The 16457-nt window shown below is 47.8% G+C and overlaps 1 protein-coding gene across 1 annotated transcript; it reads left to right on the top strand.

The window, feature by feature from the left end:
• KCNS1 (potassium voltage-gated channel modifier subfamily S member 1) lies at nt 1–9884 on the top strand. The gene is made up of 4 exons (XM_033186525.1): nt 1–198; nt 1885–1963; nt 2428–3461; nt 5741–9884. Exons 2-4 carry the CDS (start codon nt 1888–1890, stop codon nt 6209–6211), a joined length of 1581 nt encoding a protein of 526 aa, XP_033042416.1. The 5' UTR covers nt 1–198; nt 1885–1887; the 3' UTR covers nt 6212–9884.
• Nucleotides 9885–16457: the final 6573 nt, after the last annotated feature.

The following is a 16457-nucleotide window of genomic DNA, read 5'->3' as shown; positions in this document are numbered from 1 at the left end:
AGCGATCGATGCGGCCTTCAGCCGCGGGGGATTAGGCAAGTAAGAAGGAAGGAGAGGGCAGCGGGGCCGCCTGCAGTAGGAGGCTCGGCGGGGCCGGCGCGGCCGGCGGGACAGCGGCGAGACCGAGTATAGCCAGCGGCCCCCAGCCTCAGTGCCTTTGGGACAGACACAGGAGGCGCCTGGGAGGTGCCACGACAGGTAAGGGGTCTCTTCTGGGGAGGGACGGGCTCCGGGATAGTCCGGGGCAGCCAGAGTGGGAGGCGGGGCTGCCTGGGGTTCCTGGTGCTCTTACCCCCTCTATGAGACCCCCCACCCCGCAAGGAGGAAGCAGTGTGGGGTGGCCGCGCTTTGGAGACCCTGGCTGGTCCAGTTTACTCATCTGTATAGTGGGATTAGAAAACCTCCCTGGCAGGGTTGGTGTAGAGATTAAACCAAGTGAGGTGTGCATGGAGCCCAGAGAAGTGACTAGCAGATAGGAGGTGCTCAAAATAAGTGTGTGGAGAGAGAATGAAATGAAAAAACCTGGTGTCCAACCTTAGCTGTGCCATGGACTAGCTGGGTGATTTTGAACAAGTCACTTAATCTTTCTTACTGATCTTCAGGTTCTTGTCAGAAAATGTTTGTTGAATTAATTATCCCATTTCACAGAGCAGGAAAGTGAGTTCCAGATGGATGAAGGGATTTGTCCAATATTATGCTTCTAATGGGTGATGGAACTGGATTAGAAATTTCATTTTTTGATGCCAAATGCAGGTGGAGATCCAAGTGGAGGTGGGAGTGGAGCTACATCACACATGTTTATTGTGCATTGATTATGTGCCAGGGACCATGCTGGCAGTCAATATCTTGCATCATTTAATCCTCTGAGCCTCTCCTGGAAAGTATGATGCTACTCCGTTCCACAGATAGGGAAACAAGCCCAGAGAGGGCAACGAATGCACTCAAGGTCAGCAGCTAGTAAGTGGCAGACTGAGGTCTGACCAGAGGGAAGTACACGGGATTAACATTTATTGAGCATCTACTGTTTCCCCAGGGCTTTGAACAGATACCACAATAATGATTCATCCAAAGCAACATTACTCCCATTCTAGAGGTAAAAGAGCTAAAGCCCAGAGTGGGAAGGAGACTGGCCTGAGGTCACAGAGCTAATCGTGACAGAGCTAAGGGTGGAACCCCAAATTCATTCAACGCCAAGCCCAGGTGCTTTACACACACTTAATCCCTAGTCTAGGCATTACTGAACCCACAATGCAAATGAGATTGCCAGTGGTGAGGAGGTGTCACTAGCCTCCAATTCCAGCAGAGCCAGGAGTCAGGGGGTGGTAGAAGAACCTAAATCCTCCCTGAGTATCCACTAAGGCTAAGCACTTTCTATAATCTACCTTCATCCTCCAGCCATCCCCAGAGGTAGGTGCTATTGTCTACAATGTGCAGTAAATTGAGACCTGGAGGATAAATAGCTTCCTCCAGCCCCCCGGTGCATCAGGGGTGGAGATAAACCCAGGTTTGCCTGACTCCAGAAGACAATGACACCAGTGAATAATTTATTAAATTCCTTCTGTTAGCCAAGCCCAAGAAAGACATTAGGTCATTTTATCTTCATAACCACACTTTGAGGTGAGTATTTTTATCTCCATTTCACAGAGGCTCAGAGAGGTGATGTGACTTGCCTAAGGTGACACAAGAGAGCCAAAGTTCAAGGTCATGTCTGGCTGACTCTACAGATGTTTTACATAAGCTAAAGCAGGAGATCTCAAACTTGACCATGTATCTGAATCACTTTCCAATCTTGTTAGAACACAGACTGCTAGACCCCACCCTTAGAGTTCCCGATTCAGTCAATCGATGGCAGGCTGAGAATTTGCATCTTTGACGAATTCCTAGGTAATGCTGATGCTGCTGGTCCGGGGAACACACTATGAGAGCTTCCGGTCTAAAGTGGTGCTCCCAACACCCCTAGGAGGTAAGTGTTACTATCCTCATTTTGCAGAAGAAACAGGTTCAGAGGGTTGGAGGGCCCAAGATCCCACAGTAGAACTTTGCTGTAAATAAATCCAAGTTTGTTCTGGAAAAGGAGACATCCTATTGAGCACCCACTAGGTGCCAGGACATCCTGCGATTCCATTGCTTTCCTATCCTTCCAGGTAGATCTCAGCATTTATTTTCCAAAGGAGAAAAATGAAATGGGGGTGGGGTGGGTCAGTGATTTGACCAAAGTCAAATGATGGGGATGAAGGATAGTCAAAGCCAGGCCTGACTCTGAGTCCAGAGGGCACCTGCCACCTACTGAGCGCCTCCTGCATACCAGATGCTTCACACAGAGTCTCCAACACCCCTTAGCTGGTTGGATGGAGGAGGGGATTTTAACCTGGTCTTCCTGGAAGGGAAGCCCAGGAACTCCTCAGCGCGCCCTTCTGGTGTCCGCAGGGAGGGGCACTGAAGTCTTGGTGAGCGAGTCTCCGAGTCCTGACACTGGGATCCGCTGGCGGCAAAGCGACGAGGCGCTGCGCGTGAACGTGGGTGGCGTGCGGCGGCTGCTGAGCGCGCGAGCCCTGGCGCGCTTCCCGGGCACGCGGCTGGGCCGCCTGCAGGCCGCGGCGTCGGAGGAGCAGGCGCGGCGCCTGTGCGACGACTACGATGCCGCGGCGCGCGAATTCTACTTCGACAGGCACCCGGGCTTCTTCCTGGGCCTGCTGCACTTCTACCGCACCGGCCACTTGCACGTGCTCGACGAGCTGTGCGTCTTCGCCTTTGGCCAGGAGGCCGACTACTGGGGCCTCGGCGAGAACGCGCTGGCCGCGTGCTGCCGCGCGCGCTACCTGGAGAGGCGGCTGACCCAGCCGCGCGCCTGGGACGAGGACAGCGACACGCCGAGCAGCGTGGACCCGTGCCCCGACGAGATCTCCGACGTGCAGCGAGAGCTGGCGCGCTATGGCGCGGCGCGCTGTGGTCGCCTGCGCCGCCGCCTCTGGCTGACCATGGAGAACCCGGGCTACTCGCTGCCGAGCAAGCTCTTCAGCTGCGTCTCCATCAGCGTGGTGCTCGCCTCCATCGCCGCCATGTGCATCCACAGCCTGCCCGAGTACCAGGCCCGCGAGGCGGCGGCCGCCGTGGCTGCGGTGGCCGCGGGCCGCAGCCCGGAAGGCGTGCGCGACGATCCAGTGCTGCGACGCCTCGAGTACTTCTGCATCGCCTGGTTCAGCTTCGAGGTGTCGTCGCGCCTCCTGCTGGCGCCCAGTACGCGCAACTTCTTCTGCCACCCGCTCAACCTCATCGACATTGTGTCTGTGCTGCCCTTCTATCTCACGCTGCTGGCTGGTGTGGCACTGGGCGACCAGGGCGGCAAGGAGCTCGGCCACCTGGGCAAGGTGGTGCAGGTGTTCCGCCTCATGCGCATCTTCCGCGTACTCAAGTTGGCGCGCCACTCCACTGGGCTGCGCTCGCTGGGAGCCACACTCAAGGTACGGCCTTTGAGGCCAGGTTGGAGCGGGGATAAGGCGGGTGTAGCCATCTGGCACGTTAGCAGGTAAACTTACAAGCCTCCCAAGTCCAGGCTCACGTTGAACTGAGACCCCGTCCTTTGTGCCAGGCACAGGGCTGGACACCAGGTGTATGTTTCACATGCAGTCTGATTATCCCAATAGCTCTGTAAAGAAGGGTTTACCTTTTTCCTGGGGAGAAAACTGGAGCATAGCTTTGCTTGTCTTTCTTTTTCAAAGCAAAGAAAAAAGACAAAGATCACTTTTGATATATCTATCAAACATCAAATTATATGTATCATAAAGATGTGCCAAGCAGGATGCTGACTTTCTGCTAGAGCCTTTCTTCTGGCACTATCGGGGCTCTGATAATCATAGGTCACTCTTAATAGGTAAAGTGTAGGAATAGTCCCAGGAGCTAACACTGAGCACTCAATCTGTGCCAATTTCACATCCATTATCAATTTAGTCCTTAGGAGAACTTCCTCAGGAAGATGCTATTATTTATTCTCTTCCGGTAGATGAAGAAGCTGAGGTTGGAGGGTTGGCTCTTTAAAGCCTGGTTGCAGTTTACTGAGCATCCTCCTTGTGCCAGGTGCTGCATTGTGGGTGAATCACTGCCCTGGCAAGCTTGCGCTCAAGGGGGTGAAATCAGCCTGGTTTGAAGAGGGAGGCAAGGCGAACGGCGTGTGCCGAGGCCTGGAGAGAGAACAGGATGAATGCTGGGAGGAGGACATGGAGGGAAGGAGATTCCCAGAGATGAGATTGAAGAGGTGAGCTGGGCAGGGTACCGAAGGGCCATGAAGTCTTGGCACATGATTTTGGACTTGGTCCTGAGGGCATAGGAGAGTTCCTGAGAGGTTTAAACAGAGGTAAGTGTTATTGTCACTGCTTTGCAGATGTGGAAACTGAGGCTCCAAGAGGTGACAGTGCTTGTTGGAGGTTCCTCAATAAGCAGTAGAGCCCAGAGAAGAACCCAGCTGTGCCTGCCTCCAGCACCTCATGTTCTTTCTCCTAAAGCTCCATGCAACTCTGCTGATAATCCCCAGACAATGCTAAAAGAAAGATCCCTTCAACCCAAGGCTTAGTAAAGCCTCTTGTATGCCCTCAGGATACTGGGTGCTGGCAGATGACCTAGGCAGAATCCTAGGGCACTGGGCAGGTATAAGGAATTACATTCACCAGATCCCGAGCTCAGCATCTCCCCAGGGAAGATCCCTGTGCCCCAGAACGCTGCCCTGTCTCCTCCATGCAGAGAGCCAGGGCCCAACACTACTAGCTTTGTCTTCAGTAGGGGAGAAGAGTATTACTGATCAGGGCTGCCAGGGTCTAAGATGCAGGTGTAAAATACTCCAGATGAGAGCCTTGCTACTCAAAGTGAGGCCCCTGACCACCAGCAGCTTTCTCATCATTTGGAAGCTTCCTAGACATGTAGATTCTCTGGCTCTACCCAAGACTACACGATTGGGTTCTGCCAAGACCCCTGCACGATTCCTCCATGCATTAAAGTTGGAGAGAGTCTGCTCTAGACTAGGGGTTCTCAGCCTTGCATTACTGACATTTGGGATCAAGTAATTCTTTGATTTGGGAGCTGCCCTGTACATTTTAGGATGTTTAGCAGCATCCCTAGCCTTTACCCACTAGAGGACAGTAGCACACCTGTCCCAGTTGCAACAACCCAAAATGTCTCTAGACATTCCCAAATGTCCGTTGCAGAGGTAGAGGGGAGGGGGGCAAAACCACCCTGTTTGAAATCACTGCCCTAGAGCTTGGCCTCAGGGACAAAGCAAACATACATGGCCATAGGAAAGTGAATTCTATAGGTGGTCCAGGGGACGTATGTCCTCTCAGCTTCCCGGAGGAGCAAAAGAAATTTTTATACTTTTCAGATCAGTCAAAAGTACATGAAACCAACTATTTGCATTGTGGAATATAAACTATGGTTCTCTTGGTTCTGCAACAACAAGCTCTTCATTCCCTGGCTGTGGTGCCACCAGTAACCCGGAGTTAGAAAAAACAGCTGTAGCCTAGCAGATACCTTGGAAAATAGAAATTAGGCCTGTGCTGAATACCAGGGAGTTTTGCTACCAACTGTAGTTCAAAGATCTTAAAGTCAGGGGACCTGGGTCTTAGCACCAGCTCTATCTTGCTCTGACTTTGGACCTGTCCCTTATACTCTCTGGGCCTCACTTTCCCCATATGCCTCATACCAGGCCTCTAAGCCCATCCACTCTGACTTGGCTTTCTACATTCTCTTTCAGCACAGCTACCGTGAGGTGGGCATCTTGCTGCTGTACCTGGCCGTGGGTGTGTCAGTGTTCTCTGGTGTGGCCTACACAGCTGAAAAGGAGGAGGACGTGGGCTTTAACACCATCCCAGCCTGCTGGTGGTGGGGCACAGTGAGCATGACCACCGTGGGCTATGGGGATGTGGTGCCAGTGACGGTGGCTGGCAAGCTGGCAGCCTCAGGCTGCATCCTAGGGGGCATCCTGGTGGTGGCGCTCCCCATCACCATCATCTTCAACAAGTTCTCCCACTTCTACCGGCGCCAGAAGGCTCTGGAGGCAGCCGTGCGCAACAGCAACCACCAGGAGTTTGAGGACTTGCTGAGCAGCGTTGATGAGGTGTCGGAGGCATCTCTGGAGACATCCCGAGAAACCTCTCAGGAGGGACGGTCTGCAGATCTAGAGACCCAGGCCCCCAGGGAGCCTCCACACCCTCAGATGTATTAAAACCAGGGATCTGTGACCCCCTGCCATGCCCCTACAGTCAGCTGAGACAGCCAAGATTCCTCCCCTGCTAAAGTTCTTCATGGTAGTGAGCCTCTCAAGATCACTCATGCTGTCCTGAGAAATGAGATCTAAAAGCTGCATTCCTTCCTCCATTCCTTCCTCCAAAGGCCCAGGGCAGGACAGTGCTACCCTAGATTCTGTGAGATTCTGCGAGCAACTCAGAAAGCTTTATAAACCTTCCTCCAAGCCATTCATGAAGCAGGCATGAGCCAGAGGGAGGAAGTTGAAAGGATGCTAATGATTCCTGAGCACCTCCTGTACATGAGCGAGGTCACGTTTGGCCCTGTGTTGGAGAAAGATAATTATCGCCATTTCACAGATGAGGAAACCGAGGCTAAGAGATGAGCAATGCCTCTCCCAGATGTCACAATTAGAAGTGGCAGAGACAGGTTTGGAATCTGGACTTGTTGGTGGGCCTGGAGCAATGCTCCATCAACTCCATCTTTCTTCTGCCCTCATGAAGTTTGCATGTGGGTTTTGGGGATTCATGGATCCCCAGAGTTGATCCACAAGGTAAGAAATCCCTTTCAGAGCCAGAGAAAGGTCCAGACAGGAGATTTGGATATAGGAGCTCTGGATCTCAGCTGTGGTTCCTTTCTAGGAGCATCCAGCAGGAGTCAGCTCTCAAAGATGAGTCCTGGAGGGAAGGAGGATGAGTCCTGGGAGGAAGTACAATAGCATTGTACTTGCCTCTTTAGCTGGTATGCAAGATTTGCTAAGCAATAATCTTCCAATCTTCCTCCTAGGGCTGATGTGAAAGAAAATCTGAAGGGGCCCTGGCCTGAGGTCTAGGAGACCCAGCTGCACCAAGACTTGCTGTGTAAAGTGGTCCAATCCCTGCCCCCAAGTCCAGATTCCAGCCCCTCTGTCAAACGGTCAGAATCTATGACCCAGAGGGCAATGAAAGCCAAGTAGAGCAGAGGGGTCTCTAACTTAAAGCCGGCTCAGCTCTGAAATGTTGGTGGCAGAGGGCTGACATATATGAATACTGGCTTCCCAGGCCCTCCTCCCGCAGTCTGACCTTGGCAGTTCCTTTCTGCCCATCACACAGACGTCCAGCCCTATCTTGTCCAGCCCTACCTAGAGTACCCATCCGGGCCCATGTGTGACAGTCCTGTCCCTTCTGGCCAGCTCCAGCCCCGTCATCCCTGTTGGGGGCATATCTCTCATACCCATCTGCCGAATCTTCTCTCCACTTGCTGAGAAACTCAGAGGAGGGGGTCCAGTAGCCCTTTCCACATACTGTGGCTACAGCACCCAGCACTGTGATACTGTTGTCTGACTGTGGCTGTCTCTGTCCCATCATCCTGAGCCTCAAGATGGAAGACATTGTCTGGTTGAACTCTGGGCTTGGTGCAGAGCAGGTGTTTGGTAAATGTTGAATAGATAATTCCTACAGCCCACTGGGTGCCAAGCACAGAGGGGGAAAAAAAGATAGCCAGAGAGAGACCTGGCCCTCAAAAAGGTGTGAACAAGACTGAAAAGGAGGTCTGTTCAGCTCTGCCTGCCCCGTCCCTGCTTGGTTCTTAAAATTTTTACAATATCTTCCTTGTAGGTTTACTCGCTTACTCAACAAATACTCATTGGAAGAGTCTTAAACTGGGGCTTCATGTGTGGCCTGCAGTCATGTTTTGGCTTAGTCCAACAGTACTTTATTATATTTTAAGAATTTGAATGCCTTTGCGTGAGGCATGCGCTCTCAGGTTCCCCATAGCGTCTCCCCCGCTGCCATCCACAGACAGATGCATATGCTGTTGTTATGCCCAGCCACTCTGATTTACTGGCTTCTGACTTGTGGACTGCTTACTAGTCTCAAGAGATACAGTGGTGGAAAAATATATCCCTATACTCATGAAGCTTACTGACTAGTAGGGAAGATAGACTCTAATGCAGTAATCACACAAATACATCATAGTGAGCTCTACTAAGTACGGGTGTGTATGATGTATCAGGGACCATGGCCCGAGAAAGTGAGAAGGCTTTCCTGAGCAAGTGACAATCTAACCTGCCATCCAAATGATAAATGGCTAATTAAGCAAATGGGGTTCCAGGGGGGAGTACTCCAAGCAGAGAGAATGGCACATGTGTGTCATACACAGGGCCTAGTACATAGTGGGCCTCCTACATATGCATGGATTCTGGGTCTCCAGATTGGAACAGAGGATGGAGCTAAGCAGGAAAGGGCTTTTCATGAATTCACCACACACATACCAGCCCTTCTGCATACTCCGCTCCTTACATCAAGGCCCGGCTGAACCCAGCTTAGGGGCAGATCAGAAGGGCTGCATGGACCACCCTTACGGTCTTGCCGAACACACCAAGAAACCTGATGGCTTCCAAATTTTCTGACCCTACGAACAGGTCCCTAATACTGGTGTGGAGAAAGCTCAAGAGAGAACCATCTGGCCTGAGCCCACTGTGAGGCTGTTTGTGGTCCTGGCAGAAAAGCAACAACTCGCTCCCCTTCCCATGTATCAATGAAAACCATTATGCAAATAAAGAGCTGGGCCCCAGGACGTGTTTCTGCTTGTGTGGAGATGGCTCCCTGACATGCTGCCTGAGTGCCTGGAGAGGGTGGGTAATATGTGGAGTGACTTGGAATCCACATTCTCAGGCTCCAGTCCTGGATTTGGCACAGACTTTGTCTGTGGTTGTGCCAGCCAGAACAGGTTGCAAGTGACAGGAATTCAGTTGGAACAAACTTGGTCAAAAAGGATAATTTATTGAATAATTAAAGTGATGAATAACTGTTAACAATTAGAGTTTGGGGTATAAGCAAAAGAAACTGACATTAAGCAAAAAATGAATTTGTTGGAAGAGATATTAGTTTCCAGCAGCTGTTGTAACAAATTCAGACAAACCTGATGGCTTGAAACAGTAGAAACGTACTCTCTGACAGTTCTGGAGGCCAGAAATCCAAAATCAAGATGTCAGCAGGGCCACCCTCCCTCTGGAGGCTCTGGGGGGAAACCCTCTCCTTTTCTCTTCTAGTTTGTGGTGGTTGCCACCATTCTTGGCTTTCCTTGGCTGTGGCTGCATCACTCAAGTCTCTGCCTCTGATCTCACTTCACTGTCTGTGTATGTCAAATCTTCCAATGCCTCTGTCTTACAAGGACACTTTTGATGACACTTAGGCCCACCAGGATAATCCAAGATGACCTCATCTCAAGATCCTTAACTTAATCACATTTGCAAAAAGACCCTTTCCCAAATAAGGTAACAGTTACAGGTTCCAGAGATTAAAATATGGACATATGTTTGGGGCCACCATTTGGCCCACTACAGAAGGATATCTGTGAAATTCACCTGATCAAAGGAAGAGCTGACTGACGAGGCCTCAGGAAATATAGGAGTGAGGGGAGCTCTAGAGACCTCCGTAGCAAGACTCATGAACCTTCTGTTTAAAACACTGCCACCCACATGATCTGCCTCCAGTCACCTTCCTTCCCTGTATCATCCTGCTCACAGTTCCAATCCCAGGAGAGAGTCTGATTTCACTTGAGTCATATGCCTCTCTCTTGGGAGGGATGGAGGGCAAGGTACCGTATTCGTATTTGCAGCAGTTGGAGGAAGGGTACTTACCCAAAGAAAAGACCACGTATTGTCACCAAAATAAAGGCAAAAGGTATTAATAGGCAAAAATAGCATACCATACACTCCCATCCTTTTCCCATACACACAGACTTATGCATGTTTCTAACATAAGGGAACTCTCTTATATATAACGAAAATATACTGATCTCCCCAAAGGAAAGACACCTTATGGGGCATATCCTGTTCATGAATCCAGCTGTAAGTTCATTCTTCCACTAGTACCACTAATTCTGTCTCAGTATCCTGTAATATAAGGAATAAATAGTAAATGTAACTGCCACCAGCATACCCTACATATACTAGAGGAAAGGAAAAGAAAAACACAGCAAGGAGGAAAACAGGTCATTGCTATGTCCTCATTTCTGTAATGGTCATAAGGCTGCCGCTGGCATTTATAACATCCCTTCTCTGTGAACCATGTCATGCCCCCTGCCTTTGGCCAGCACTTTAGTTGGTTGGGATTCTTTGTTTGATGGGGTAACCTAAACCTTTATTCGTAGAGAATCTGAGCACTTGTTAGTCCTGCTGGCATGTGAAGATTCCCCAAGGAATTCCATGGAGTTACTTGCATTCCTTTCTGCCTCCTTTGTGTAGCAGTAACCATATTTCCCCTTGACAGGGTGGTGGATTACCCTAATCAAGATTGTAACTCCCTTTATACACACCTAGGGAAAAGAAAAGCTCAGAAAGTCCAGGTGACAGTCTCTCTAAGTAAGCAGAACTCAGAGTCATAGGGATAGGAAGCAATAGATTTGCAAGTGGGTCATTGGGTTTAATCAGAAAATAGGCAACTTGATTGAAAGCAAACTTCTCATGCAATCAACTTACACCATTAGGGTCCACGTGAGCCAAATCCTATATACTCATGGATACACTTGATGATGGAGTCCTTATAGGCATGCTTGACTTTCTATCTGGATGGATGATATCGTAGTTGGTCACATTGGGTCAGAAGACTACCTGATGTCCTATAGTTAGGCCTTCATTCACCATCAAAGCCCAGTAGCAAGCCAGGATCTGACAGCAGTAGAACCAACAAAATCCAGATAGCATTGTACTTCTTTTGTGGTGACAGAAGTACAACACATATGTCTAGGGTACTGGACACTCTAAGAAACTTCACTGAGATGCACTGTATTTATCTCCCACCTTGCAAAAGGTGTGTCTTGCCTACAGAGCTGAAGTGTCTGCTTCTTTGTGCTCTCCAGGCCTTGTTAATGTGATTTAGTCAACTGATTTAGCAAAATTAGTTTGCTGTCTTTTAGAATAGGGATATTTGGGGAATCAAGGTCTTTCTGGTACAGAGCTGGCGAACAGAGGTATGCCTGAGTTAGAACAGTAAATGAAAACTCTTATCCCTTCTAGGTAATAGCAAAATGCTTCCAGTGGTTTCTGTTCCTCAGAGTAGAGAGTGAAACCAGTAGATGCATGACTCCAGGGACTGTAATCATGAGCATTTATCTAACACAACAGTTAAAAATGGAATTATCACCTGACTAAAATAATCCACTGTCATTTTCCAAGACCCATCTAATTTTGCACCTATCAGACAGAGGAAATTAATGGTGTTTTGATTGGGGTCATCAGCCTGCAAGGTCTTTGGTAGAAACACTAATCTTTGCAGCCTCCCCTAAAGATATGTTACTATCGTTGACTTTTCTATTTTGAAACAGTTGTTCAGTTGGATTCTATTGGCCTTTTATATCACAATGGCCCTCACTTCATGGGTCAGAGAGCCAAAATGGGGATCTTTTCCAACTATCTCTCTGAAACTGCTGATATAGAATAGTTTTGGAATTCCTCTGGGCCTCCAGTAGCATGGACAAAAGCCAAAACACGATTTTTCACATGAGATGGACCTACAGTGGTACTCTTGAACCAAAGAAACTGGTATTAGCTCGAAGTCTTCATCAAGGTTCCCTGAATGTGGTATTTCCCTTTCCCCAGTATCCAGTTACCTTGGGAAATCGCCACAGATCCTTTTGGAGAAGGCAAGAGAAATAGTTATATGACACTCATGTAGAATAGCAGAGTCCTTCCTCAAAGGCGAGTAGCATATCCTTCAATCAAAGGGCTTTAGATCATTAAACGCAAGCCCAGTGTTAGGTGATGATCTGTAACTATCATAGTGGCTCAAGTCGTGACTTTTTTTTATTTTTTATTTTTGCCAGAACTGGAGAGTGTTTTTGGTTTTTGTCTTGCTTTGTTTTGTTTCTTATGTTTCGCTGGTTAAACAAATCAAGTAAGACTTTAGTGGGCTGCCTTTAACTTTTTAGGGCCCTACACTGTGGCAGTCTGCCATGGTTACTACTTGAGACAGTCACTAATACAGTTACTACTGTTACTGCCTGAGACGTCATTACAAGACTGAATGAAGGGAGGAACATAAAAATGAAAACTTAAGACAAAAGAAACTGTTTTAAAGGAAGGGGCCATGGGAAGAAGAAGAGAGCTCCCTGCTTCTAGTGAGCAAAGGCAGCCCCCGAGCTTCCCTCCTATTTATTGGGTAACAAGAGAAGGGAGGAGGAGGTAACGACTGGTCAGCTGCTTAACTGGTCACAGGTTCATATTGTTACTAACAGGCTTCAGATGTACCTATTTACAAGAAACACTATGCTTGGGGCGTGACTGCCCTCAGCATTCCTTCTGGGTGGCAGATGCAGTTTGTCAGTTTGCCAACATTCTGCATTTATAAGAAACAGTTTACTGGTTACTCATATAGCCTCCAGTAGTATACTGAGTTGATCACGACCCTCATTCTTTCGGCCTGTAACACTACACCATGAGTTCTTGCCTCATACAGAGCCTACTGAATATTACAATGATCATTCCCACTTCATTTCCGAGGATGAAGTGACAACGCCTGGCCTCCCACATCTTTGCATTCTTCTTCCTCTCTGAATCAGGCAAACTATTTCAAATTACAGCCTCTCCACCCAGCATTCTTGACTTTCCTCAAAGCAAGGGTAAAGTGTGAGGGCTACAGTTAGAGGTATTTGTGGGAATGAGGCACAAAATAGATGCAATTCAGCGTCCTGTCTTCAGAAATCTTTGAATCCCTTCCTCTACATGATGCCAAGGGATCTGGGGCCCTTAAGTTCCATTTCGCATGGGCCAGCATTTGTTTTAAGTTTGCATTTTGTTAAGAGCCTTGCCAGCTCCTGGAGCTAGCACAGAGAATGCCAAATAATCCCTGGTAAGTGAATCCATATCAAGAAGATCAGCCTGAGCCAAAATTACATTCCCCCTTCCTTGACAAAACACCACAAAAATCCATTTCCACAGGTACTTCCCCAAATTTTTGATGGTGTCAGTTAACAAGTTTCTGCAATTCTGTACAGGTCCAGGATTTTTACCTACTGTGTCTACTTGTCATGCTCTAGGCCAAACTGATCCCCACCTTCCAGCTAAGTACCCTTGAGGGATGGGGCAAGCAGGAAATTGTGAGCTTTCTCCTGTAAGAAAAGGTGTGAACTGTTTGCACCCGGTGTTTTAGAACTGTTTGCACCCAGTGTTTTAGAGAGCTTTCGATTTTCTCCCACATCTCTCATACGATTATTCCACTTGTCATAGTCCCGCACCCTATTAATGCCTAACTTCACAAACTGCAGCAGGGCTGTGAATTCAGCAACCTGCATAATCAATTGCCAACTTTGGTATTTGCAGAACTCAGCCGTACTGCAAGTCATGAGAGTCTTTTACTGTAGTCATAGAAATACTGTCTGTTCATTCTGTATGGAAAAAAAAAAAAGGCATTGGGGCTTCCTTTGTTGACTCTCCCTTTCTTTATATTATTCTGTGCAGTTAGAAACAAAATGCTCTATCACACAGCCTGAACGTTCCTCACTTCCTTAAAATTAACTGTGACACGTGTTATCCCTTCTCTGAGAGCTTCCTCCTCAGTGCTCAGATGCTATGAAGTAATGTAAGACACAGGTCTTTACCATTGCAGACCACTGCTGGCTTCCCAGACTAGAGCATGAACAACAACCTCATTGTATTTTGCCCCATCACAGCTCACTAATTTTGAATATCCCACATTTCCTAGAGGATATGGTGTCTACAACTCAACTCTAGTTCCAATTTCTGTATCAGTTAAGAATCTTTGGTTGCAAACAACAGAATCCAACACTGGAAAACTTAAGCCAAAAAATGACTGCACTGGAAAGGTACTGGATAGAATCAAAGTCAAATTAAACAATGAGGCTTTGAGAAAGATAGCAATTTGAGCAACATAGGGATTGAGGTAGGTAAAACTCATAAATCACCTCTTTGGGGTACTGCAATTAAAAAAGCTTAGTGACAACTGCCTCCATTGTATAAATCACTCTGCTCATGCTAAAAAATTCCCTGAAGATTGAGTCTAACTAGACTGGTTTGGGTCATATGCTCATCACATGATTTGGGGGCGAGATGGGAGCAACCATCACAGACAGTCCCACCAGGACATAGATGGCAGAGGGGTAACTCCCTGAAGGAAAATGGGGGTCATTTCATTAAAATGAGGGGAAAGGATCCAGGGGAGATAAAACCAACTGATATCTTTTACAATACCACTGAGTGAGAATGGCAGCCACGTGGCTTGGTTTCAGCAACAATGAAATCAAGAATGAGAGACAGAGAAACAGAGAGAGGGAGAGATTGATTTCTGCATCACATGGTAGATAACAGGTCTACCAACATCTCCCAGTGTGGTATCTTGTAGCGCCTCCACCAGAGAACTTCCCATTTCTAGTCTGAAAAATCTCTGCTTGGCCCAGAGATTGGTCACCTTGGGAAGGCAACTGGATCACTCAACTGTGGTGGAGAGGCTGGGTCACGTGAACCTATGGCTGGAGTAGGAGTCAAGCAGTTCCCAGAACAGGGAGCACAGGACAGATCTCAGTAATCCCTTGCAGTCTAGCTCTCTTGGTCTTCAGTTTCAACTTCCGTAAAATGGAGGGATAACATCCAGAGATGTTAAGGAGCAACTGGGGGCACGTGGGACAGCACATCTGGGCTCTGAGATGTGATGTGCTTGTTGTTAATGATAAACTGTCTAATAGTTTTCCCCCTCTTTGCAGTGACCTCAAGGTGGCGACTTCCTTTGTGAGACATAATATTCCTTAGGGATTATCAGATTTAAGATCTGCCCCCTCTCCAGCCCCAGTTTACAGATCAGAAAAGAGAGAGCCAGAAGTCCAAGGTCACACAAGAAGCAAATCCCATTCCTGAGTCCCTTTGAGTGAGAAGAGCTGTTCAGCTCAAATAAGGGCCAAGCAGGGTGTTTACACTGGGACATCGGAGTGGAAGAGACTCCAGTTGACTCATACAATACTTTTTGAAGCCCCCAAGAATGAAGATAGCCTAGCAAATAATAGTCATCCTCCACATATCCTTGTCACTATAATCTGCAAAGTGGTTTCACATACATTATCTCATATACTTCTCACAACAACCCCACAAGACAACAGCAACAATAATAAAATAGTAGTATCACCACTGAACACATGAAAAAACCAAGATCCATGGTCAGACAGTTAAAAAGCAGCAGATCAGGGATTCAAACTCAGGCTTTTTAATACCAGATTGTACTCACTCAGCACCACTTTCCACTATTATCACTTTGGTAAACTTAACTTCCCAGGCACCACTGAAGGAAGTAGCTTTGAAGTGTGGGTCCTATAATAAGTTTCTTCTATCTGAAGGCAGCCCTGAGGTGCTGGCTGGGATGGTCCTCACTACCAGACCTCATACTTCAGGCCAGTCCGGCCCTGCCGGTGTGGAAAGCATTCTCCAGGAAGTTAGTAAGTTGAGAAGATAATCTTATAAGACAGGAGTCTTTGAGAAGGGGAGGGTGGGGCACAGGGGAGTGTCTTTCAGAATCCTGTCTGCTAGAAAGGAGAGAAGGACAAGGGCAGTTATAGGCTGGTATTTAACCTTGTTCAAAAGGGCAGGGTTCAGAACCCTCAGGAAATTCATTCATTCAAGAGAAAGAATTGTACATACCTTGGTTTTTGAAGTCACATCTGGGTTCAAATATTGGCCCTGCCACTCATCAGTTGTGTGACCTTAGATTGGACCTGTTGACCTCTAAGGGGTATTGTATCAGGACCAACCTCCAACTGGTATCCAACCCCCACCCCACCTCCCCGCCATCTTTTCCTACCTACCTAGATCAATAAGGAATCTTTCAGGTACAAGTGAAAGAGACCCAACAAAGTGACTTAAGTACAGGTGGATCCAGAGGTTCCACTGAAGTCATCATGACATTTTTCCCTGCTTCTATCTCTGCTCTGTGTTTCTGTGTTGGCTTCAGACAGTAAGTTATTTAAAATATTTGAATAAAATGGGAGAATATGAGGGATGCCATGCGGTGCAGAGGAAAGAATGTGGTTAAGGCCAGAAAGAATTGAGCTTGAATCTTTGCTACTTATGAGGTGTTTGATCTTGGTTGGGTTTCTTTGTCTCTCTGAGCCTGTTTCTTCACTTACCTTAGTTTAATAACATCCACACCTCAGAGTGTTATGGTCAAGTTCAAGTAAGATAATATATATGAAAATGCCTGGCACAAGGTTAAATATTAAAGAAGCAAAAAAAAAAAAAAAAAAAA

Source organism: Trachypithecus francoisi, unplaced genomic scaffold, assembly GCF_009764315.1.
Source record: "Trachypithecus francoisi isolate TF-2019V2 unplaced genomic scaffold, Tfra_2.0 Lachesis_group21, whole genome shotgun sequence".
NCBI lineage: Eukaryota > Metazoa > Chordata > Mammalia > Primates > Cercopithecidae > Trachypithecus > Trachypithecus francoisi.
The sequence above is the reverse complement of the archived record's forward strand: the minus strand, read 5'-3'. Positions and strand labels throughout refer to the sequence as shown.

Bases quoted from the DNA above. Each gene is read 5' to 3' on its own strand.
- KCNS1 (XM_033186525.1), top strand. From the start codon at position 1,888: ATGCTGATGCTGCTGGTCCGGGGAACACACTATGAGAGCTTCCGGTCT. The intron at 1,964-2,427 runs GTAAGTGTTACT...TGGTGTCCGCAG, and splicing joins GCTCCCAACACCCCTAGGAG to GGAGGGGCACTGAAGTCTTG. The intron at 3,462-5,740 runs GTACGGCCTTTG...ATTCTCTTTCAG, and splicing joins CGCTGGGAGCCACACTCAAG to CACAGCTACCGTGAGGTGGG.